Source organism: Phoenix dactylifera, chromosome 7 (genome assembly GCF_051530095.1).
Source record: "Phoenix dactylifera cultivar Ajwa chromosome 7, Ajwa_hap1_PhDact_Kaust_v1.1, whole genome shotgun sequence".
Taxonomy (NCBI): Eukaryota; Viridiplantae; Streptophyta; class Magnoliopsida; order Arecales; family Arecaceae; genus Phoenix; species Phoenix dactylifera.
Window position 1 is genome coordinate 9,989,398 of NC_143196.1, and position 16,531 is coordinate 10,005,928.

The following is a 16,531-nucleotide window of genomic DNA, read 5'->3' on the forward strand; positions in this document are numbered from 1 at the left end:
ACGCCTGAAGCCACTCTTATCTTTCATCCCTTCTCTTGTTTGGTTTTGGTCTCGATTTTCCTTCCCTCACATTACTCCTGATCCAGCTGGGCCATCAGGAAGAAAGGGGGATTGGAAATGGACTTCTTGGAGGGTGGAGATTCTTTTAATTTTCTTCTCTCGTTTCTTCTCCCCTCTTGGGTGGTAGAGAGAGAAGGAGGGAGGGGGTTGAATGGCTGCTGTGCTGTGATGTTGCGGTTGCTGCTTGGGTACTCACTTGAAGGGGAGATGGTGGGATGGGACTTTTATTAATTAGATAGAGTTAATTTCCCATAATGCTCCTACTTTCTCTTATAGAGAAGCTTCATTCTGGACAAATTCTTTTCTTTATCTTGACCATGAAGTGCCATGGGATGACCTTTTCCTATTCTGCTCTTGCTGGACATGATAAACAATATTGCCAAGCATTATCTCAGTTATTTAATCAGTTTCATTGGCCTTCTTTAAGGATAATTACTTTTCTGCACTTCCATTCAAAAATAATATTAAATTAAAAAGATTTCTTACCTATCTTTGCTAGATTCATGTATTTTTGTTGAACTAGTGTATTTGATATATATCCATTTTCATATCCTTTTTTTTAAATATTTTATATTTATTAAAAAATTATTATTAAAAAAAAAGACCTCATTCATTGGATTCGTCTTAGGCCCCCAAATATATTGGGCCGCCCCTGCTTATATATATATATATATATCACATGTATGTGTGTGCATGCTGTACATGCATTCCTGTGTGCATGTGCGGGCAGCTGGGCATATATACATATGCATGGATGCATGCGTGCACACATGCCCATCTATGTTAATGCGGGCACGTGCGCATTTGCACAATGCACAAGTGCATGTATATGTAGGTACATACATACATGTATGTGTGTGCATAGGATTGCTCGTTGGCGCATAGGCCTACCAAAGTACCAATCATCCGAGGACTCCCGTTATTAGACATGAGGGTGTACCATGTCGACTGACAAGTTTCAATAGTATTGCTCCTTGTTGGTTCACTTTCAGGTTTCTCAAAAATTTCAGGGCAACACACTGCGGGATTGACGCGCCCACGAGTCATATGAGGAACCGCATCATTAGATACGGGCTGTACCTTTTCTGCCCCCGGGCTATGTCAAGTTACATAGGTCGTCAGCATTGCTTCTAAATTCGCAACGCTTGGTAACATCAGTACTGTAGAATGTGCTAAGCAAACCAAACACCAGGTTGAATGCCTCCAAATATCTAACCAAAGAAGGGGCACCAGAGATGCAACCAGTCCACCAATATTATACGTGCAGCTCGATGAAAACCATGACCAACGGTCTCTGTCAATCCAGTCTTCAAATTCCTAATATTTCTGCGTCTTTTACATGGAGTGAATGATCTCTCGGTAGCCATTTCAATTAATTATCATCGTAAATCTTTTTAACTCGGAAGTTGGACAACATCCTTTCTCCTGGAGAATCTCTTGTCTACCAACTCTATGATTCCATCGCTGAAGCTTCATATAGACAGATGACGAAGTGCAATGAATCTATACGGCCATTTCGAGATCGCCGTCTGCTACTGCATTGCCACCTAGAACTTTATCAATTGTTCTGTTGATACAGCTTTCTCTGGCCTAGACAGGACAAACAACAATTACTGCAAATAAGGCAGCAAAATTAGAGAGTGGATGCGAAATATCAAAGTTTAGAGCATCACCTTTACTCCAATGGCCAGTGCTGTTTTGACCTTTACCAGTTCACCTAACCTTAGTGAACCTCCTTTGTTATCTTTGACAAAGATCACTGGGACCTGCCTCGAGGATGCCAGGCTTGGTATATGCTTAGTTAACCATCGTGGATTACAATCAGAAGCTAAAATCACAGCCTACAATATTACACAAAAACGATGATGTGCAAACAGGAGATGACAATATGGCAGATAAGCATTCTTCATTTTTCATTTTAATCGTTGGAAAAACAAAACAAAGTTATAGGTCAAAGGAAAATAATGAGGTGCAGAAATTTGTTGATTAGAAAAAAGAACTATCTAGGTTCATGGTAGCAATAACTGATCTTACAGGCATTATGAAGCATCCAAATTTGGAGAAAAGGTGAAAACTACTTTGTTTCAAATGATTGCAGTAACCAAATCAGATTATTCCTGAAATTACGGTATGTCAGAGAGACCTCAAAACATCTTAGGTTAGCTACCATACATTTGTATAGTACACTTAAAATGATGAAACCCTTATTTCTTTTAAGTTCTTAGTGGCCAGCAAACTGGAGATAAGCCTCATCTCCGTAGACATGCAATTATATCTATTTTATACAATTATGCTTGTTTCTTTCTTTTATCTTCATGCCTCCACATTCTTCTAGACATATTATCTATTTCTTCGGGGTACCACTTGGTCATCAAACTAGACAAAGCCCCCAAAGCATGGGCTCACCCACAATAAATACATCTCATATATTTTGCTCTTTTTCCTCCCCTTCTTTCTTTTGCTTCACATTTATTTAAATCAAGAACCCCACACCACATAACAAAATGCATACAAAGAAAAGGAGAGAGATAGAAAGAAAGAAAGAAGAAAATTTGGAGCTCCTCTTTGTAGTAGTAAATCATCTAAGAAAATGTAAATATATCAACAGTCTGACTGTAAATGCTGCCTATAACTTAATACTCCTCCAAAACAATGCATTCATTATCCAAAGGCATAAAATAATACTTCAGGAAACAATGACAGGGTTTATATCGATACATTCTAATTTTCTACTGCATATGTTGATAACTGTGCATAAATATAGTTCAACAAGGCAGAAATTCTTAAATTAAAAAAGGCCCATTGGTGAGAATTCAAGAAAAAAGATGACCTTCGTTAATAGCTCAAAAACACAAGAACCAGGCTTCAAGGCTGTCCTTGGTGTTTTTGAGAAAATCTGTCAATACACAAATCATTGGAGTGCATATAGGGTGTTCAGCATTCTTAAGAAATTTACAAAAGCACCACCTAACACAAAGAAGGATGATCTAGCATACACAATTAGCAGCAGTAGGCTGCGACCGGTCACTAATATTCCACTATAATTTCAGGATAATCTATAGTGTTCCTTTTAAAAACTGATGTGAGCTGAAAAGGCTCCTTCCCATTGAGCACATTCATCCGATTAGATCATCATGGAAAAGTTTAATTTATTTGGATTCAGCAAAAAAATAAATTATTAACAATTTTGAAAGGACTAGTGCTACCAATTCCTGCCCAGTTGGATGAGAGCAATATATGGGGGTAGGTAGACGTCCACAAGGGTTCGTCAGGTGTTCAGCCCTTCACAGAGCAGCTTGTCAAATGCTCTTTCAGAAGCAGGGATTGGAGTGGCGACCTTTAGCTTTTTTCCCTCTAAAGGTGCTTATGAATTAAGTTTTTGCATTATAAAGAAATGTTAGACATTTTATACTGATTGCTTGTGAAAGGCACTTGGGAATTGGAACTGACTTGAATGTGTGCAAGATTATTGTTTTCCACTCGCACTACAGAAAAGCAACAACTTCTAGCTAAGAAAAATTTTACATGGAATGCAAGGTGGCAAAGTAGGTCAATGCAAGATGAGAAATATGATTTAACCTGAAGGGGAACCAAAGGAGCTCTACGAAGGCCACTCTTTGTCTCAGGATCTTCCTTTGAATGAACCTGCATCTCACCTAGAGGCATCCTCTCAAGCACACGGGAGACGTCATTGACCCCAATAGCAAATTGGTGCTACATGTAAACATATAAGCACTATTTATAAAATTCTTGAAAGGGTATGACTATAGAATCCCCTAGAATTCACTAGATGCATAAACATTCTTAGAAAATAAATCTTTTTGGGTTTTCGAAGAACCAAAACCAAGAAATTACTGTACCTTGATCCAAATCTTTTCAGGAAGATCTCCCTTCAAAATTTTTGCTGCTTCTATGCTCCTATTTCAAAAACAAATTCTTTAAAAAACAAAATCACAATATTCCAAGAGATCAAGGGATTTGATATTACCTCTCAAGTTTTGACAGAAGACCATCGAGGCGGTCGCCTTCATAACAATCGGAACTTGCCCTTGTCAAAATTTATATTTTTATTAAAATAAATCCTTGTAAATTGAAAGAAAGAGAAGAAGAATGGAGGATTAGAAAAAGGAGAGAGAATTCATACTTTTCCGGAGCAACTTTGGACAGCATGACAATTCGAGATCTCTTCTTCTTGGCCATACTTCCTCGAAGATCTGAAAGAATACCTAAATCTCAAACCCTAGTTGGAGGGAGGGGGTTACATATTTATGAAAGGAGGTGAAGTTGAAGTCTGCAAGGTGGTATCCATAGCCCAAAATGTTAGGTTTGTGAAACTCACTACTTCCAGACTGTGTATAAGTATCTGGACTCAGACATGAACAAATGTTTTTTTAGAGTGAGTTGATCTGCTCTAGGTCCAGGATTAGGTCCAATCCATTCACAACCAACTGGGATATTTGGTCTTAAGTTTTGGCCCACTTCAACTCTGGTTCATAACTGTATTGATGATGATGATGATTTCTTTAGAGAGAAAGAAAAAGCATTTTGAATTATCAGTGCATCTAGAGAAATAATCTACAGTCTTTGCATTAATAGGAATCAAATAACCAATTAGACATCCAACTTCCTTATACTCCTCAGCGATAGAATCGTTTTCGGCTAATTGCATGATCAGTCGTCTCTTCCCTCCCAAAGTCTTGGTAAATGATCCAGTTGAGCATCAGGGAAGTTCAGAACAGTATGTTAGTTCTAGACTATAACATGTACTTGTCCATGATGCCAAGATGTCGTCCACACATATCACTATCAAAATATAGACATGTAGAGATTTAAATGGTTAAGTTCCATTCTTCCACATTACGAGTTAAAGAATGATATCTTCTCAACTTTTTACATGCATTATAGTACACTCCAAGCAACTGATTAGTAAACATTTTACCCAAACATTTTGTATCATCAAAATCAAATCTTTTGGGTCAACATGTTATAAGGGTTGGCCTTCGGCCATAAATGAATTTGCTTTTAGGTTTGTATGAAGAGGTCAGAATGATTCTTGGATGAGATTATCATGAAGCAAGAATCAGCTATTTCTAATGGCAACCAATCTTGGATGGCCTGCTTCTGCAGGCATCCGATTGTAGCCATTTTGATTTAGCTATAGATTAAATGATGAATCTGAGCCTCCTCTTTCTCTTCCCTTCTTTTCTTTTCTAAATGTTTAGTGCTTATGTATGTTGGTTTCTTAAATATTTCTTTAATTTCTTTAGCATGATTAATTTTTTTAGATCTAACATTTTGTGATTCTAATAGAGGAGTGGATTATATAATTTTTCTTCTCAAAGCCAATAATTTTCTTTCTAGATTGGTATTCTGATATAATTTTAAATTATATGTGGATAAATAGTTCGTTGTGAATATAGAGTTGGTGAGTGATGATGATAGAACAAATGAATTGACGTCCTTAGGTGCTAATATAGTTGTAGTAGGTGGCTCCACACATGGCAAACGTAAAAAAAAAAAAAAGCTAACTTCACTTGTTTATCAATTTTTTCATATAAATGAAGCAACCCTTCAATGCAAGTGCATAAAGTATGCTGCGAATATCCATTTAGTGATAAGGTTGGGACCAAATATTTGAAACGACATTTAGAGAGTTGTAGAAAGAACCATGACATAGGACGGATGATCTTATCACAATCTCAAGGGTCTAGATCAATGCATTCTAGTAAGTTTGATCCCGACAAATTCCATGAATTGTTAATATTTGCAATTATTAAGCATGATCTACCATTTCAATTTGTTGAGTATGAAGATATTAGATCTTTATTTGTTTATGTTTGTGAGGATGCCAAGTTAGTATCAAAGAATACTGTAAAGGTTAATTTGTTGAAATAGTATAAAAAAGAAAAGGAAAATTTAGTATTGTGGCTACATTCAATTCCTTATAGGATAAGTTTGATTTTGAATTTGTGGACCTCTATTACTACCGATGGGTATTTGTGTTTAACCGCCCATTTTATTGATGAAGAATGAGAGTTACAAAAGAAATTTCTCAACTTTCGTTTCATGCCGCCTCCATATAATGGCATATCTTTATGTGAAATAATTTATGGTTTGTTGATTGACTGGAGGATTAAAAAGAAATTGTATTCCATGACCTTGGATAATGCATCGGTAAATGATGGTTCTATTGACATGCTAAAGATCCAACTTAATTTAAAGAATGCATTTTACTCAAATGGTGAGTTCTTTCATGTCTGATGTTGTGCTCATATTCTTAACTTAATTGTACAAGAGAAATTAAAGGAGATACATGAGCTTATCTACAAGGTTTGTGAAAGTATTAAATATATGAAAGGTTCACAAGTTTGGAAATAAAAAATTTTGGATTGTGTTAGACAATTTTTTTTGGAAAGTAAAAAAAACTTAAGGCAAGATGTTCCTACAAGATGAAATTCAACTTTTTTGATGTTAGAGAGTGCCTTTCTTTATTTGAAGTTAAGTGACTTTAATTACAAGCATCGTCCATCTGAAGAGGAGTGGGGCAAAGTTAAGAAAATTAGCAAGTGGTTGAGTATGTTCTATAATGCTACTTTAGTATTCTCCAAAGTTAAATATACTACATCAAATTTTGTTTCCCTCAAGTTTTATTGATTGAGATTACTTTAAGATGAGATGTAGAGTATAGATGCTTTCGTGCAAAGAATGACATGACGGATGTATGGAAAATTTGAAAAGTATTGGTTGGATTGTAGCTTAATCTTCCCCATGGTAGTCAATTTGGATCCTCGGTATAAATTTCAGTTTGTGGAGTATTGTTATAAGAAGTCGAATGGATATGGTTGTACTGAGAGCATGTGCATCCATGGTTGTATGTTTTCTCTCTTTAATCACTATATACTTACTTCTCTTAAAGCTCCAACTACTAGCACGTCAACTCAGAGAGATGGAGAGGAATACTTCTTGTGAGACTTCTGAGCCATGCATAAAAGTGGATATTTTTAAGGTAATATAAAACATTTTTCACTAGGATGGATGGTGATTTGAGGCATTGTAAAGTTTTAAAATGCATAAATATACCACAAATATCATTTCCAAGCAAGTTATCATAACCATAATTCATACCCATTTAAATATTCATGAAGGATGCAATTTAATCAAATTCAAAAATCACATGCAATCATATGCTTGATCCTACTTTTAAACAAATACATCATAACAAATATATAATTTTTATTTCATACTTACAATTAAATAGTGATTTGAAATTAATAAGATTTGTGCCAGGATTACTTACCTTGATTCGCTCACAAATCTCTAGACCTAGGTGATAATTTTACTGTACCTATCAATATCGTAGAGAACAGATTATTAGCCACTCACTCATCATTTTTCTTTTTTATTTATATATTTTTTTTCTTTTTCTTCTTTTCCTTTTCTTTTTCTTTTCTTTTTCTTCTCTTCTTCCTTCTTTTTCCCGAAGCTTCCCCTTCCTTCTCCATTCTTCTCCTCTCTTCTCCCGCGAGCAAGGGCAAACGGAGCTCTTGGGAGGAGGTGATCCTCGTCGGGGTGATCGGAAGGGGATCAGCCTGAGGCCGGCAGCGCCGGCGGCCGGCCAGCCCTCTCCTTCTTCCCATGGAGGAGACAGGCGTACGGGATAAGCCGGCCGAGGCCGGCGGCGTCGCGGGATGCTCGCGGCCGAGCCTGCGGCCCCTCCCCGCGACGGCCGCGGAGCTCACGCTGGGCTGCAGCTTCGCGGCGCTCACGGCCGAGGCCAGTGGCGCCGGTATCGCTCGCGGCCGCACGCGGTGAATCTTCCCTTCTTCCCCTTTTTCTTCTTCTTTATTTCTTTCTCTTAATTGATCTATCCTCCCGAGTGGATCGGGAGGAGGAAAAGCAGTGGAGAAAGGAAACGAGAGCCGAGGTTCTTACCTTGCTCCGGGAATGAGCTGCGATGACCCTCTCCGGCGACACCGACGTGGGTTCAGAAAATCCTATCACGGGAGGGTTCTGGTGGGTTCTGGAACAGTGAGCGAGGAACGGCTGGGCCATCGTACATCCCCCCCCCCCCCCCGAAATTGGTAGTGGCTCCAGATGGGCTTCCGACTTTGGTCCAGGCCGGCCCATCTGGCAGCCCAATAGTCACAGTATATGTCTAGGTTCAACGAGTAATATTCCTTGCGATATATATTCCGTATATATTCCTTGAAATATTCAGTGTAAAATTCCTTGCACACGGTTTTATAAACAGAGACAACCCATGTACAGTTAACAATATAGAAAACAAAGCAATTCTAAAACCGCGGGAAGTTAACTGGAAAGTTGAACATTTGGTGTGGAACAGCTCTGATCATCCTCCTACCATCCTTGATCATCTTTCTTTATGACAGAATTATTTTTAATTGAACAAGCAGCACCTTCTGAATGACCATAGTAATTTCATTGAATACTGCTAGTTATACTACTTGTCTACTGCCATAACAGTTTATTGAAGCGAACAAATGGGGGAATTTCTTTGAATGTGAAATATAAGTCTACTGCTTTGGACGAAACCTAGTGTTTTTCGAAACGATTTTTTCTATTTTCTTTTTATTGCCTTTTTTGTTTCCATTTATTGCTTTTCTTCATAGCTAGGTCTAATGGTAAAGATCGAACATTGGCAGTTCATATTATTATTCTGTATCTGGAGCACTACCAATTTCTGCAGGGAGGGGAGAGAAGGATGTACGGTGGCCCAGCCGTTCCTCGCTCACTGTTCCAGAACCCTCCCGTGATAGGGTTTTCTGAACCCACGTCGATGCCGCCGGAGAGGGTCATCGCAGCTCATTCCCGGAGCAAGGTAAGGACCTTGGCTCTCCTTTCTTTTCTCCACTGCTTTTCCTCCTCTCGATCCACTCGGGAGGATAGATCAATTAAGAGAAAGAAATAAAGAAGAAGAAAAAAGGGGAAGAAGGGAAGACTCACCGCGGGAGCAATGCCAGCAATGCCAGCGCCACTGGCCCCAGCCGCGGGCGCCGCGAAGCTGCAGCCCAGCCGTGAGCTCCACGGCCGTCGCGGGGAGGGGCCGCAGGCTCGGCCGCGGGCATCCCGCGACGCCGCCGGCCTCGGCAGGCTTATCCCGTACGCTTGTCTCCTCCGCGGGAAGAAGGAGAGGGCTGGCCGGCCTCGGGCTGATCCTCTTCCGATCACCCCGACGAGGATCACCTCCTCCCAAGAGCTCCGTTTGCCCTTCCTTGCTCGCGGGAGAAGAGAGGAGAAGAATGGAGAAGGAAGGGGAAGCTTCGGGAAAAAGAAGGAAGAAGAGAAGGAACAGAAAAAGAAAAGAAAAAGAAAAGGAAGGAAAAGAAAAGAAAAAGAAAAGAAGAAAAGGAAAAAAAATAAATATATAAATAAAAAGAAAAATGATGAGTGAGTGGCTAATAATCTGTTCTCTACGATATTGATAGGTACAGTAAAATTATCACCTAGGTCTAGAGATTTGTGAGCGAATCAAGGTAAGTAATCCTGGCACAAATTTTATTAATTTCAAATCACTATTTAATTGTAAGTATGAAATAAAAATTATATATTTGTTATGATGTATTTGTTTAAAAGTAGGATCAAGCATATGATTGCATGTGATTTTTGAATCTGATTAAATTGCATCCTTCATGAATATTTAAATGGGTATGAATTATGGTTATGATAACTTGCTTGGAAATGATATTTGTGATATGTTTATGCATTTTAAAACTTTACAATGCCTCAAATCACCATCCATCCTAGTGAAAAATGTGTTATATTACCTTAAAAATATCCACTTTTATGCATCGCTCAGAAGTCTCACAAGAAGTATCCCTCTCCATCTCTCTATGAGTTGACGTGCTAGTAGTTGGAGCTTTAAGAGAAGTAAGTATATAGTGATTAACGAGAGAAAACATACAACCATAGATGCACATGCTCTCAGTACAACCATATCCATTCGACTTCTTATAACAATGCTCCACAAACTGAAATTTATACCAAGGATCCAAATTGACTACCATGGGGAAGATTAAGCTACAATCCAACCAATACTTTTCAAATTTTCCATACATCCGTCGTGTCATTCTTTGCCCGAAAGCATCTATACTCTACATCTCATCTTAAAGTAATCTCAATCAATAAAACTTGAGGAAAACAAAAATTTGATATAGTATATTTAACTTTGGAGAATACTAAAGTAGCATTATAGAACATACTCAACCACTTGCTAATTTTCTTAACTTTGCCCCACTCCTCTTCAGATGGACGATGCTTGTAATTAAAGTCACTTAACTTCAAATGAAGAAAGGCACTCTCTAGCATCAAAAAAATTGAATTTCATCTTGTAGGAACATCTTGCCTTAAGTTTTTTTTACTTTCCAAAAAAATTTGTCTAAGACAATCCAAAATTTTTTATTTCCAAACTTGTGAACCTTTCATATATTTAATACTTTCACAAACCTTGAAGATAAGCTCATGTATCTCCTTTAATTTCTCTTGTACAATTAAGTTAAGAATATGAGCACAATATCAGACATGAAAGAACTCACCATTTGAGTAAAATGCATTCTTTATATTTTAAGTTATTAAAGGGAATACAATTGCTGATTTCTTGATGCAATGAATGTGGATGTGATGCAAATGATTGTGCAGACTCAAAGACTCTATACTGATGAGAAATGAAAAACAGGTCTATGGATTGCCTAGGTTTGTAATCATGCACCACTTCAAATGAATTCATGCCTATGAACTTATTAACCGAACTATTATATACAAACTCAACTGTCGGTAACATTAAATTCCAGATCCTAGCATATGCATTCGGGTTGAGCCTGTGATGTGGAAGGTTGGGCAGAGATGCTCCGGAAACTAGATCAATTGCGTGTTAGATATCATGCATCGGAGAAAGTGCATTCGGAAGATCATCAGGGACTAAATCATGAAACTCCTCTAGAAGGGGAACTACTACAGGGGAATGTTCAAGGTTGGACTCCGCATGGGTATCTTTAGCTACAAGTGCCAATTCAGGTGATTGGCTCTCAATATCTTTCACTACCTCTTCCACAGTAGTGATGTGAAGTGGCTTGGTTGTACTTAGATCAATAGTCTCCCTTTGGGAATCATTTTGGACAAGGTCTAATTCTGTAGGTTCGTCTTCAAAGTCTTCTTCATAGTCTTGTATATTTGGTTATAGACTTCTTCGACATATTCGGCCTCTTGGTTCCTAACTTCTAGTTCAGTAATCAGATAGGTCTTAATGGAACATTGGGATGCTATGTAGCCGAACTGTTGACATCTAGAGCATTGGGTTTGGTGCCTAGAAAAATGGGGAAGGACTACAGGTGGTGCGACCAAACCGATTTTAGGTTGGGCTGCAACAGGGATTGGCAGTTTAGGGGTCCTAGAATTTCGCATGAGCTCACAGATCTCTTGTTTGAATTCTTCGTGTCCAGCCCGCATGGCATCGAGCTATTCTATGAGAAATCTATAAACGTCGGAATTCATGGTAGCTACAGAGGTTTTAGGTTGATTAAAATAGTACTCCCTGTCACTATAGGTTGACATGCAATAACAACATTAGGTGATGATGTGAAATGCAATGTCACTAATGGAACCCTAATAAATATGATGCAGGACCAAATTTGATGCAGGACAACCTACTAATGCAATTTATTATGATTTCAGAGATCAGCAAGTTTACAAGAATAACTTAAATTTTAAATGTTGCTGATTTTTATTTCAGTTGTTTGGAATTAAGGATTAAGATTATTCAATTTAAGAAATTAGATTGCAATCAAGTATTATGGTTGTTCTGATCCTAACGTAATCTGATCGAATAATGTTAAGAAACGTCATGTTACTAGGGCGTGCTAATTTAATATCAAGATTTAATGGGTAATAGGATAGGTCCAGAAGTGAACGGTTCAATATTTTGAATTTTGACAGTAAAAGTAAGTTTCAAGAATATAACCATCATGCAAGAGAACTAAAACATAACTAAATGAACAAGCTCAAAAGTAAAAACCTTATTATCTGTCGTGGAGCGGTCGATCAGACTTGCCGTGGATGGAGATTTCGGTGGCTGAATCCGTCGGTTTCTTTGGTTCAGATCACAAAGACGAGAACTTGGAAACTGGGTTGGAAGAAGCCTCAAGTCCCCTTGAGCATGGGTTATCCGAGTCCAGTAGTGTTGGTGTCGGTGGTGAAGAGACGAGGGAGGATTTGAATGGAGGCTCTGTTGATGTGAGTTAGCTCAGGCTTCTGCAGAAGTTGATGCTCGTGAGAGAGAGCCGGGGCGGGCGGCGGCGGCGAACGGCGGACAGCCGGTGGGGGGGGAGAAGGGGTACTCAGCGGCCGGCGGCGGAGAAGGGGTACTCGGCGGCCGGCGGCGGACGGCCGGTGGGCGGCGACGGAAGTGGGCGTACGGTGGTGCTTCGGCGGGGCGAGGGAGGCGGGGTGCCTCGGTTGGGATGCAGCCGAAGGGAGGCACGGCGAGGGAACCGACGGCGGATGAGGCGGTTGGGAGTCTTGGGCGGCGGCCGACGGAGGAGAGGAGGAGCTTGGCGGAGGCCCTCGGAGGAGGCGGCGCGTGGAGGAGGCGCTCGGAGGTAGCAGCGCTCAGCGACAACGACTCCGGCAGCGACAACGGGCTCGGCGACGGCGGGGACCCGAGGGGCGGAGCGGCGGTGGCTGCACGGTGCGGCGGCGATTGCGGCGGGGAGGCCACGGGAAGATGAACAGGAAGAAGGCAGGTACCCCTTTTTTTTTTTGCTGGCACGTGTGGTCACGTGCCTTTTTTCTTTTTTATTCTTTTTTAGCTGGCACGTGCAGTCACGTGCCTCTCTTTTTCTTTTTTTTTTGGGACCCGGGTTACCGGGTGTGGGTTAACGGGTTGATAACTTACCCGTTACCCTGATTCCTTCTTCAACCTCCCGACGGTTCGGGAGGGCGAGCCGTTCCTCGCGGCGGCGGCGGCGGGGCGGGCTGCGGCGGGACTCTGCATCGCCGGGACGGCTGGTCACAGGCTGCGGCAGGCGGCGGTTCCGGCGGCGCGGCGGCGGTCACGGCTGCGGCTCCGTGACCTGCGGCGGTGGTGGCGGCCGTTCACTGGCTTCCGCGGGCGGCGATTTCCTCCGAGGGTTTGCGGCGGCGGAAGAAAGGGATGGGGCAGCGGCGGAAAGGAGCGGGCTCAGTGAGGGACACGGTGGAACTTCTCGGCCGTGGGGAAGATTTCTTCTTCTTTTTTTCTTTTTCTTTTTTTTGCTGTTTGCCTGTGACGCTTGATCCCGGACGGCTACGGCTTAACTTCTGGGAGACCGCAGAAGAACCACCAGTGGTCAGGCGGCGGGTGGTAGAGGTGTTCACGGGGGGTGACGGCTGGTGGGAAGGACCCGCAGACAGGGTTTTTCCTTTACCTCTGGTGAGAACCGAGAGAGAAAGAGAAGCTTAGATCCCAGGCGTTGGTTGTAGCACAAGTGCAGGAAAAGAGGAGGAGGTTAGGATTTTTTTTATTTTTTTTTAACCTTTACGGTTCGGGTTATCGGATTCGGACTTTCGATTGCAACCCGCTTCGATAATCGTTATACCTAGCACGTGCAGATCACATGCATTTTTTTTTTGGATTTTGGACCCGGGCTACCGGGTTGTGGGTAACGGGTTTAGAACTTACCCGTTACCGTAACTTCGTCTTCAACCTCACGACCGATTCGGGAGGGTGAACCGGTCTCCTCGGCAGCAGCGGTGGAATGGCTGAAGAGGACGGTGACGGAGCTTGTGGTCGCGGCTTTGTGGTCGGCGGCGACAGGCGGCGGCCGATCACAGCGGTGGGTGGCCCCTTCCTGTGTGCGGCGGCCGGTGGCTGCTACGGCAGGTCCGAGAGATAGAGCCGAAAGAAGAGAGGCGATGCTCTTTCTCTTTTTGGCAACGGGAGTTGTGCGTGGCCCATCAACACGCTCCAGCGTCCATGCTGCTCAGTATACAATATAGATCTCGTGCGCCCACCAGAATCCTGGAATCCGACGCTGCTTCGCCATACACCGAGGTGGCGCTTCTGTGGGCCGACGTTCTCCAGCAGCAATCAATGGTGCGGCGGCGCTGTGAGGTGGTTCGGTGGTGCTGGCGGTGACTGATGGCAACGGTGGGCTCTCGTGCGACGACGGGGGAAGAACCAGCCAACGAAGAACAGCTCCTTCTTCTTTTTTTCTTTTGAAGGACTGGTTCACTGCAGCTTAAAGAAGAAGGTAGTTTTGGCAACGGAGGCAAAACCACTGGCTCTGATACCAAGTTGATGCCGGACCGATCATGGGAAGGCTGCCGCAGTGGTGTTGACGCGGATCCGAATAGGGATGGGCTACTAAGACATGAAATCAGAGGAACGGAAAAGAAGGGAAGGAGGAAGAGGAGGGAAGGAAGAAGAGTGGAAGTAAGACAGAAAGGAAGAGAAGAGGGAGAAGAGGAGAGGAGGAAGAAAGAGGAGGAGGAAGAGAGAAGAGGGAGACGTGGGGGAAAAGTTCTTAATCTTTTATTCAATCATCAATTGCCTCATATATGAGAGGGATGGTCTTTATATAGACCTTACATATTGACCTAATTACATAAATCTAATTGACTAGTTTAATAACAAAACAACTGACCAAATTGACTTGACTAAAACAAAAGCAAATAATGCATAAAAGAAAATGACTTGGACTCAAATGGACCCAATCCAGGTCTGACTCAATACGAGGGCTCAGGATCATCTAGATGAAAGGTTCTGATGTCCCCATCACTAGGGCTGTTAACAAGCCGAGCCGAGCCCGAGCCTCTGCAGGCTCGGCTCGGCTCGTTTCACAACTTCCCCGGCTCGGGCTCGGGCTCGGGCTCGGTACCGAGCCCTGTACTGGGCTCGGGCTCGAGCTCGAGTGGGAAAAACCGGCTCGGGCTCGGGCTCGTAAAGCTCGTTTGCCCGAGCCCGCCCCATCCCCATCTGGCCATCCCCATCCTCATCTCCATCGGAGAGAAGAACGAGCAGCCGAGCTCGGTTCCGGCGGTTCGTCGTCGGAGAGAAGAACGAAGGAAAGAGAGAAAGTAAAGAACAAGAAGAGAAGAAAGAAGGAAAGAAAGAAAGAAAAAAAGAAAAAAAAAAGAGAGAGAAGAAGGGACTCAATTTATGAGAGAGGGTGCCAGCGAGGGAGGCGTTTTGGACAAGGATCTTCTCGACGGCGTCGGAGGGGCCGCAGGTGACGCCGGCGAAGTCGCCGCAGGGGTCGCGGCCGGGTGCGGCAGACCAGGAGGCGAGGGCGCCGCCGGGGTCGGCGGTGACGTCGCCCTTGAACTCGAGGAGGAGCTCCTTCTCCTCCGCCGTCGCCGGCGAGACCGGAGAGAGGCGGAAGAGGAGGAAGAGGCCGCCGCCGGCGGCGGCGGCGGCGAGGAGGAAACGGCGGCAGGTTGTCATCTCGGACGGCCGTTGATAGAGGGGTTTGATGCCACCGCCCTCGGCATCTCCGCTGGAAAGCGAGTATAGTGGAGAACAGTAGGTGAGGGCTTTAAGTGAGGGGTTTTAATTGGGGTGGGGAGATCCTCCGCTGAGGACCGAGGTGTTATTAAAGAAATGGGGGAAGCACGTGGTGAGCAGGAGGAGGACATCTCTGTTTCTGCGTGGCTTACTGCTTGTTGCCCAGATAGACAACCCAAGAGGGGGGGGGGGTGAATTGGGTTTTAAAATTAATTTAGATATTTAAGACGTTATGGATGATTAATTAAAAACTATTGCAAGTTATTTAATTAATCCTAAGTGCTGTGAGTGATGTGAGAGTAAGAAGAAAAGAGCCAATCAATCACAAACACAAGGTTTTATAGTGGTTCGGAGCTAACCCTTGCTCCTACGTCCACTCCCCAAGTCTCACTTGGGAATTTCACTATAACCCCCTTGGATTACAGCCAGTTGTTTTGCAAGCTCACAACCAAACTTGTTGTTTTACGAGCTCACAACGAACTCGGTCGGTTTTCCCAGGCTCACCGACTAGAACCAACCCCGATTGTTTTTCCGGGCTCACAATCAAACCCTTACACATGTTGGTTTTTAACTTGGCTCACCAACCAACCTTAGTCCCCTTGATTCAATCCTCCGATTGAACCAAGTAAATACAAGTTATAGAAAGAAAGGAAAATAAGCTTCTCAAAAGCAGATGTAAAACAATATAATCAAAAGAGGAGTTTAGAAGCCCTCAAACGCTTTTAAGCTGAAGTAGAGAAATGGCTTCTTGAACTCCGATCTCCTCTCGAATGAGTAGTCGACTTGAATGCAGGAGGAGGAGGCTTTAATTGCTGGGAAGATATAGTTGGCTGCAGTAAATGCTGATCTTCCCCTTTTTCGTTGAAGAGCACGTTGCAGAGCTTGAAAGCTTGAATGCTTGGAGTGGAATGGTTGTTCTCTGCCTTGCTACAGTCTTCTGTGGCTATTTAAGCCAACCCCCACGGAAACTAGCCG

General features: G+C 42.7%; 1 protein-coding gene across 3 annotated transcripts; it reads right to left on the bottom strand.

Annotated features, from left to right (window-relative positions):
• Positions 1–997: 997 nt before the first annotated feature.
• Positions 998–15,601, bottom strand: LOC103698520 (Ribosomal protein L7Ae/L30e/S12e/Gadd45 family protein). 3 transcript variants are annotated; one of them, XM_039127369.3, is made up of 7 exons: positions 12,089–15,601; positions 4,205–4,274; positions 4,049–4,108; positions 3,921–3,978; positions 3,640–3,774; positions 1,734–1,901; positions 998–1,650 (listed from the first exon to the last, which is right to left on the bottom strand). In XM_039127369.3, the coding sequence occupies exons 2-7, from the start codon at positions 4,258–4,260 to the stop codon at positions 1,564–1,566; spliced, it is 564 nt and encodes a 187-aa protein (XP_038983297.1). In that variant the 5' UTR covers positions 4,261–4,274; positions 12,089–15,601; the 3' UTR covers positions 998–1,563. The 3 variants fall into 3 exon arrangements, with proteins under 3 accessions (XP_038983297.1, XP_038983298.1, XP_038983299.1); XM_039127370.3 differs by lacking the exon at positions 12,089–15,601 and adding an exon at positions 7,358–7,682; XM_039127371.3 differs by lacking the exon at positions 12,089–15,601 and adding an exon at positions 4,400–7,682.
• Between the last annotated feature and the right edge of the window lie 930 nt (positions 15,602–16,531).

Excerpts from the sequence above, each read along its gene's own strand:
- LOC103698520 (XM_039127369.3), bottom strand. The coding sequence starts at position 4,260 with ATGGCCAAGAAGAAGAGATCTCGAATTGTCATGCTGTCCAAAGTTGCT. Across the intron at positions 4,109-4,204 it reads TCCAAAGTTGCTCCGGAAAA|GGCAAGTTCCGATTGTTATG; the intron begins GTATGAATTCTC and ends AATTTTGACAAG. Across the intron at positions 1,902-3,639 it reads CTCCTTTGGTTCCCCTTCAG|GCTGTGATTTTAGCTTCTGA; the intron begins GTTAAATCATAT and ends GTAATATTGTAG.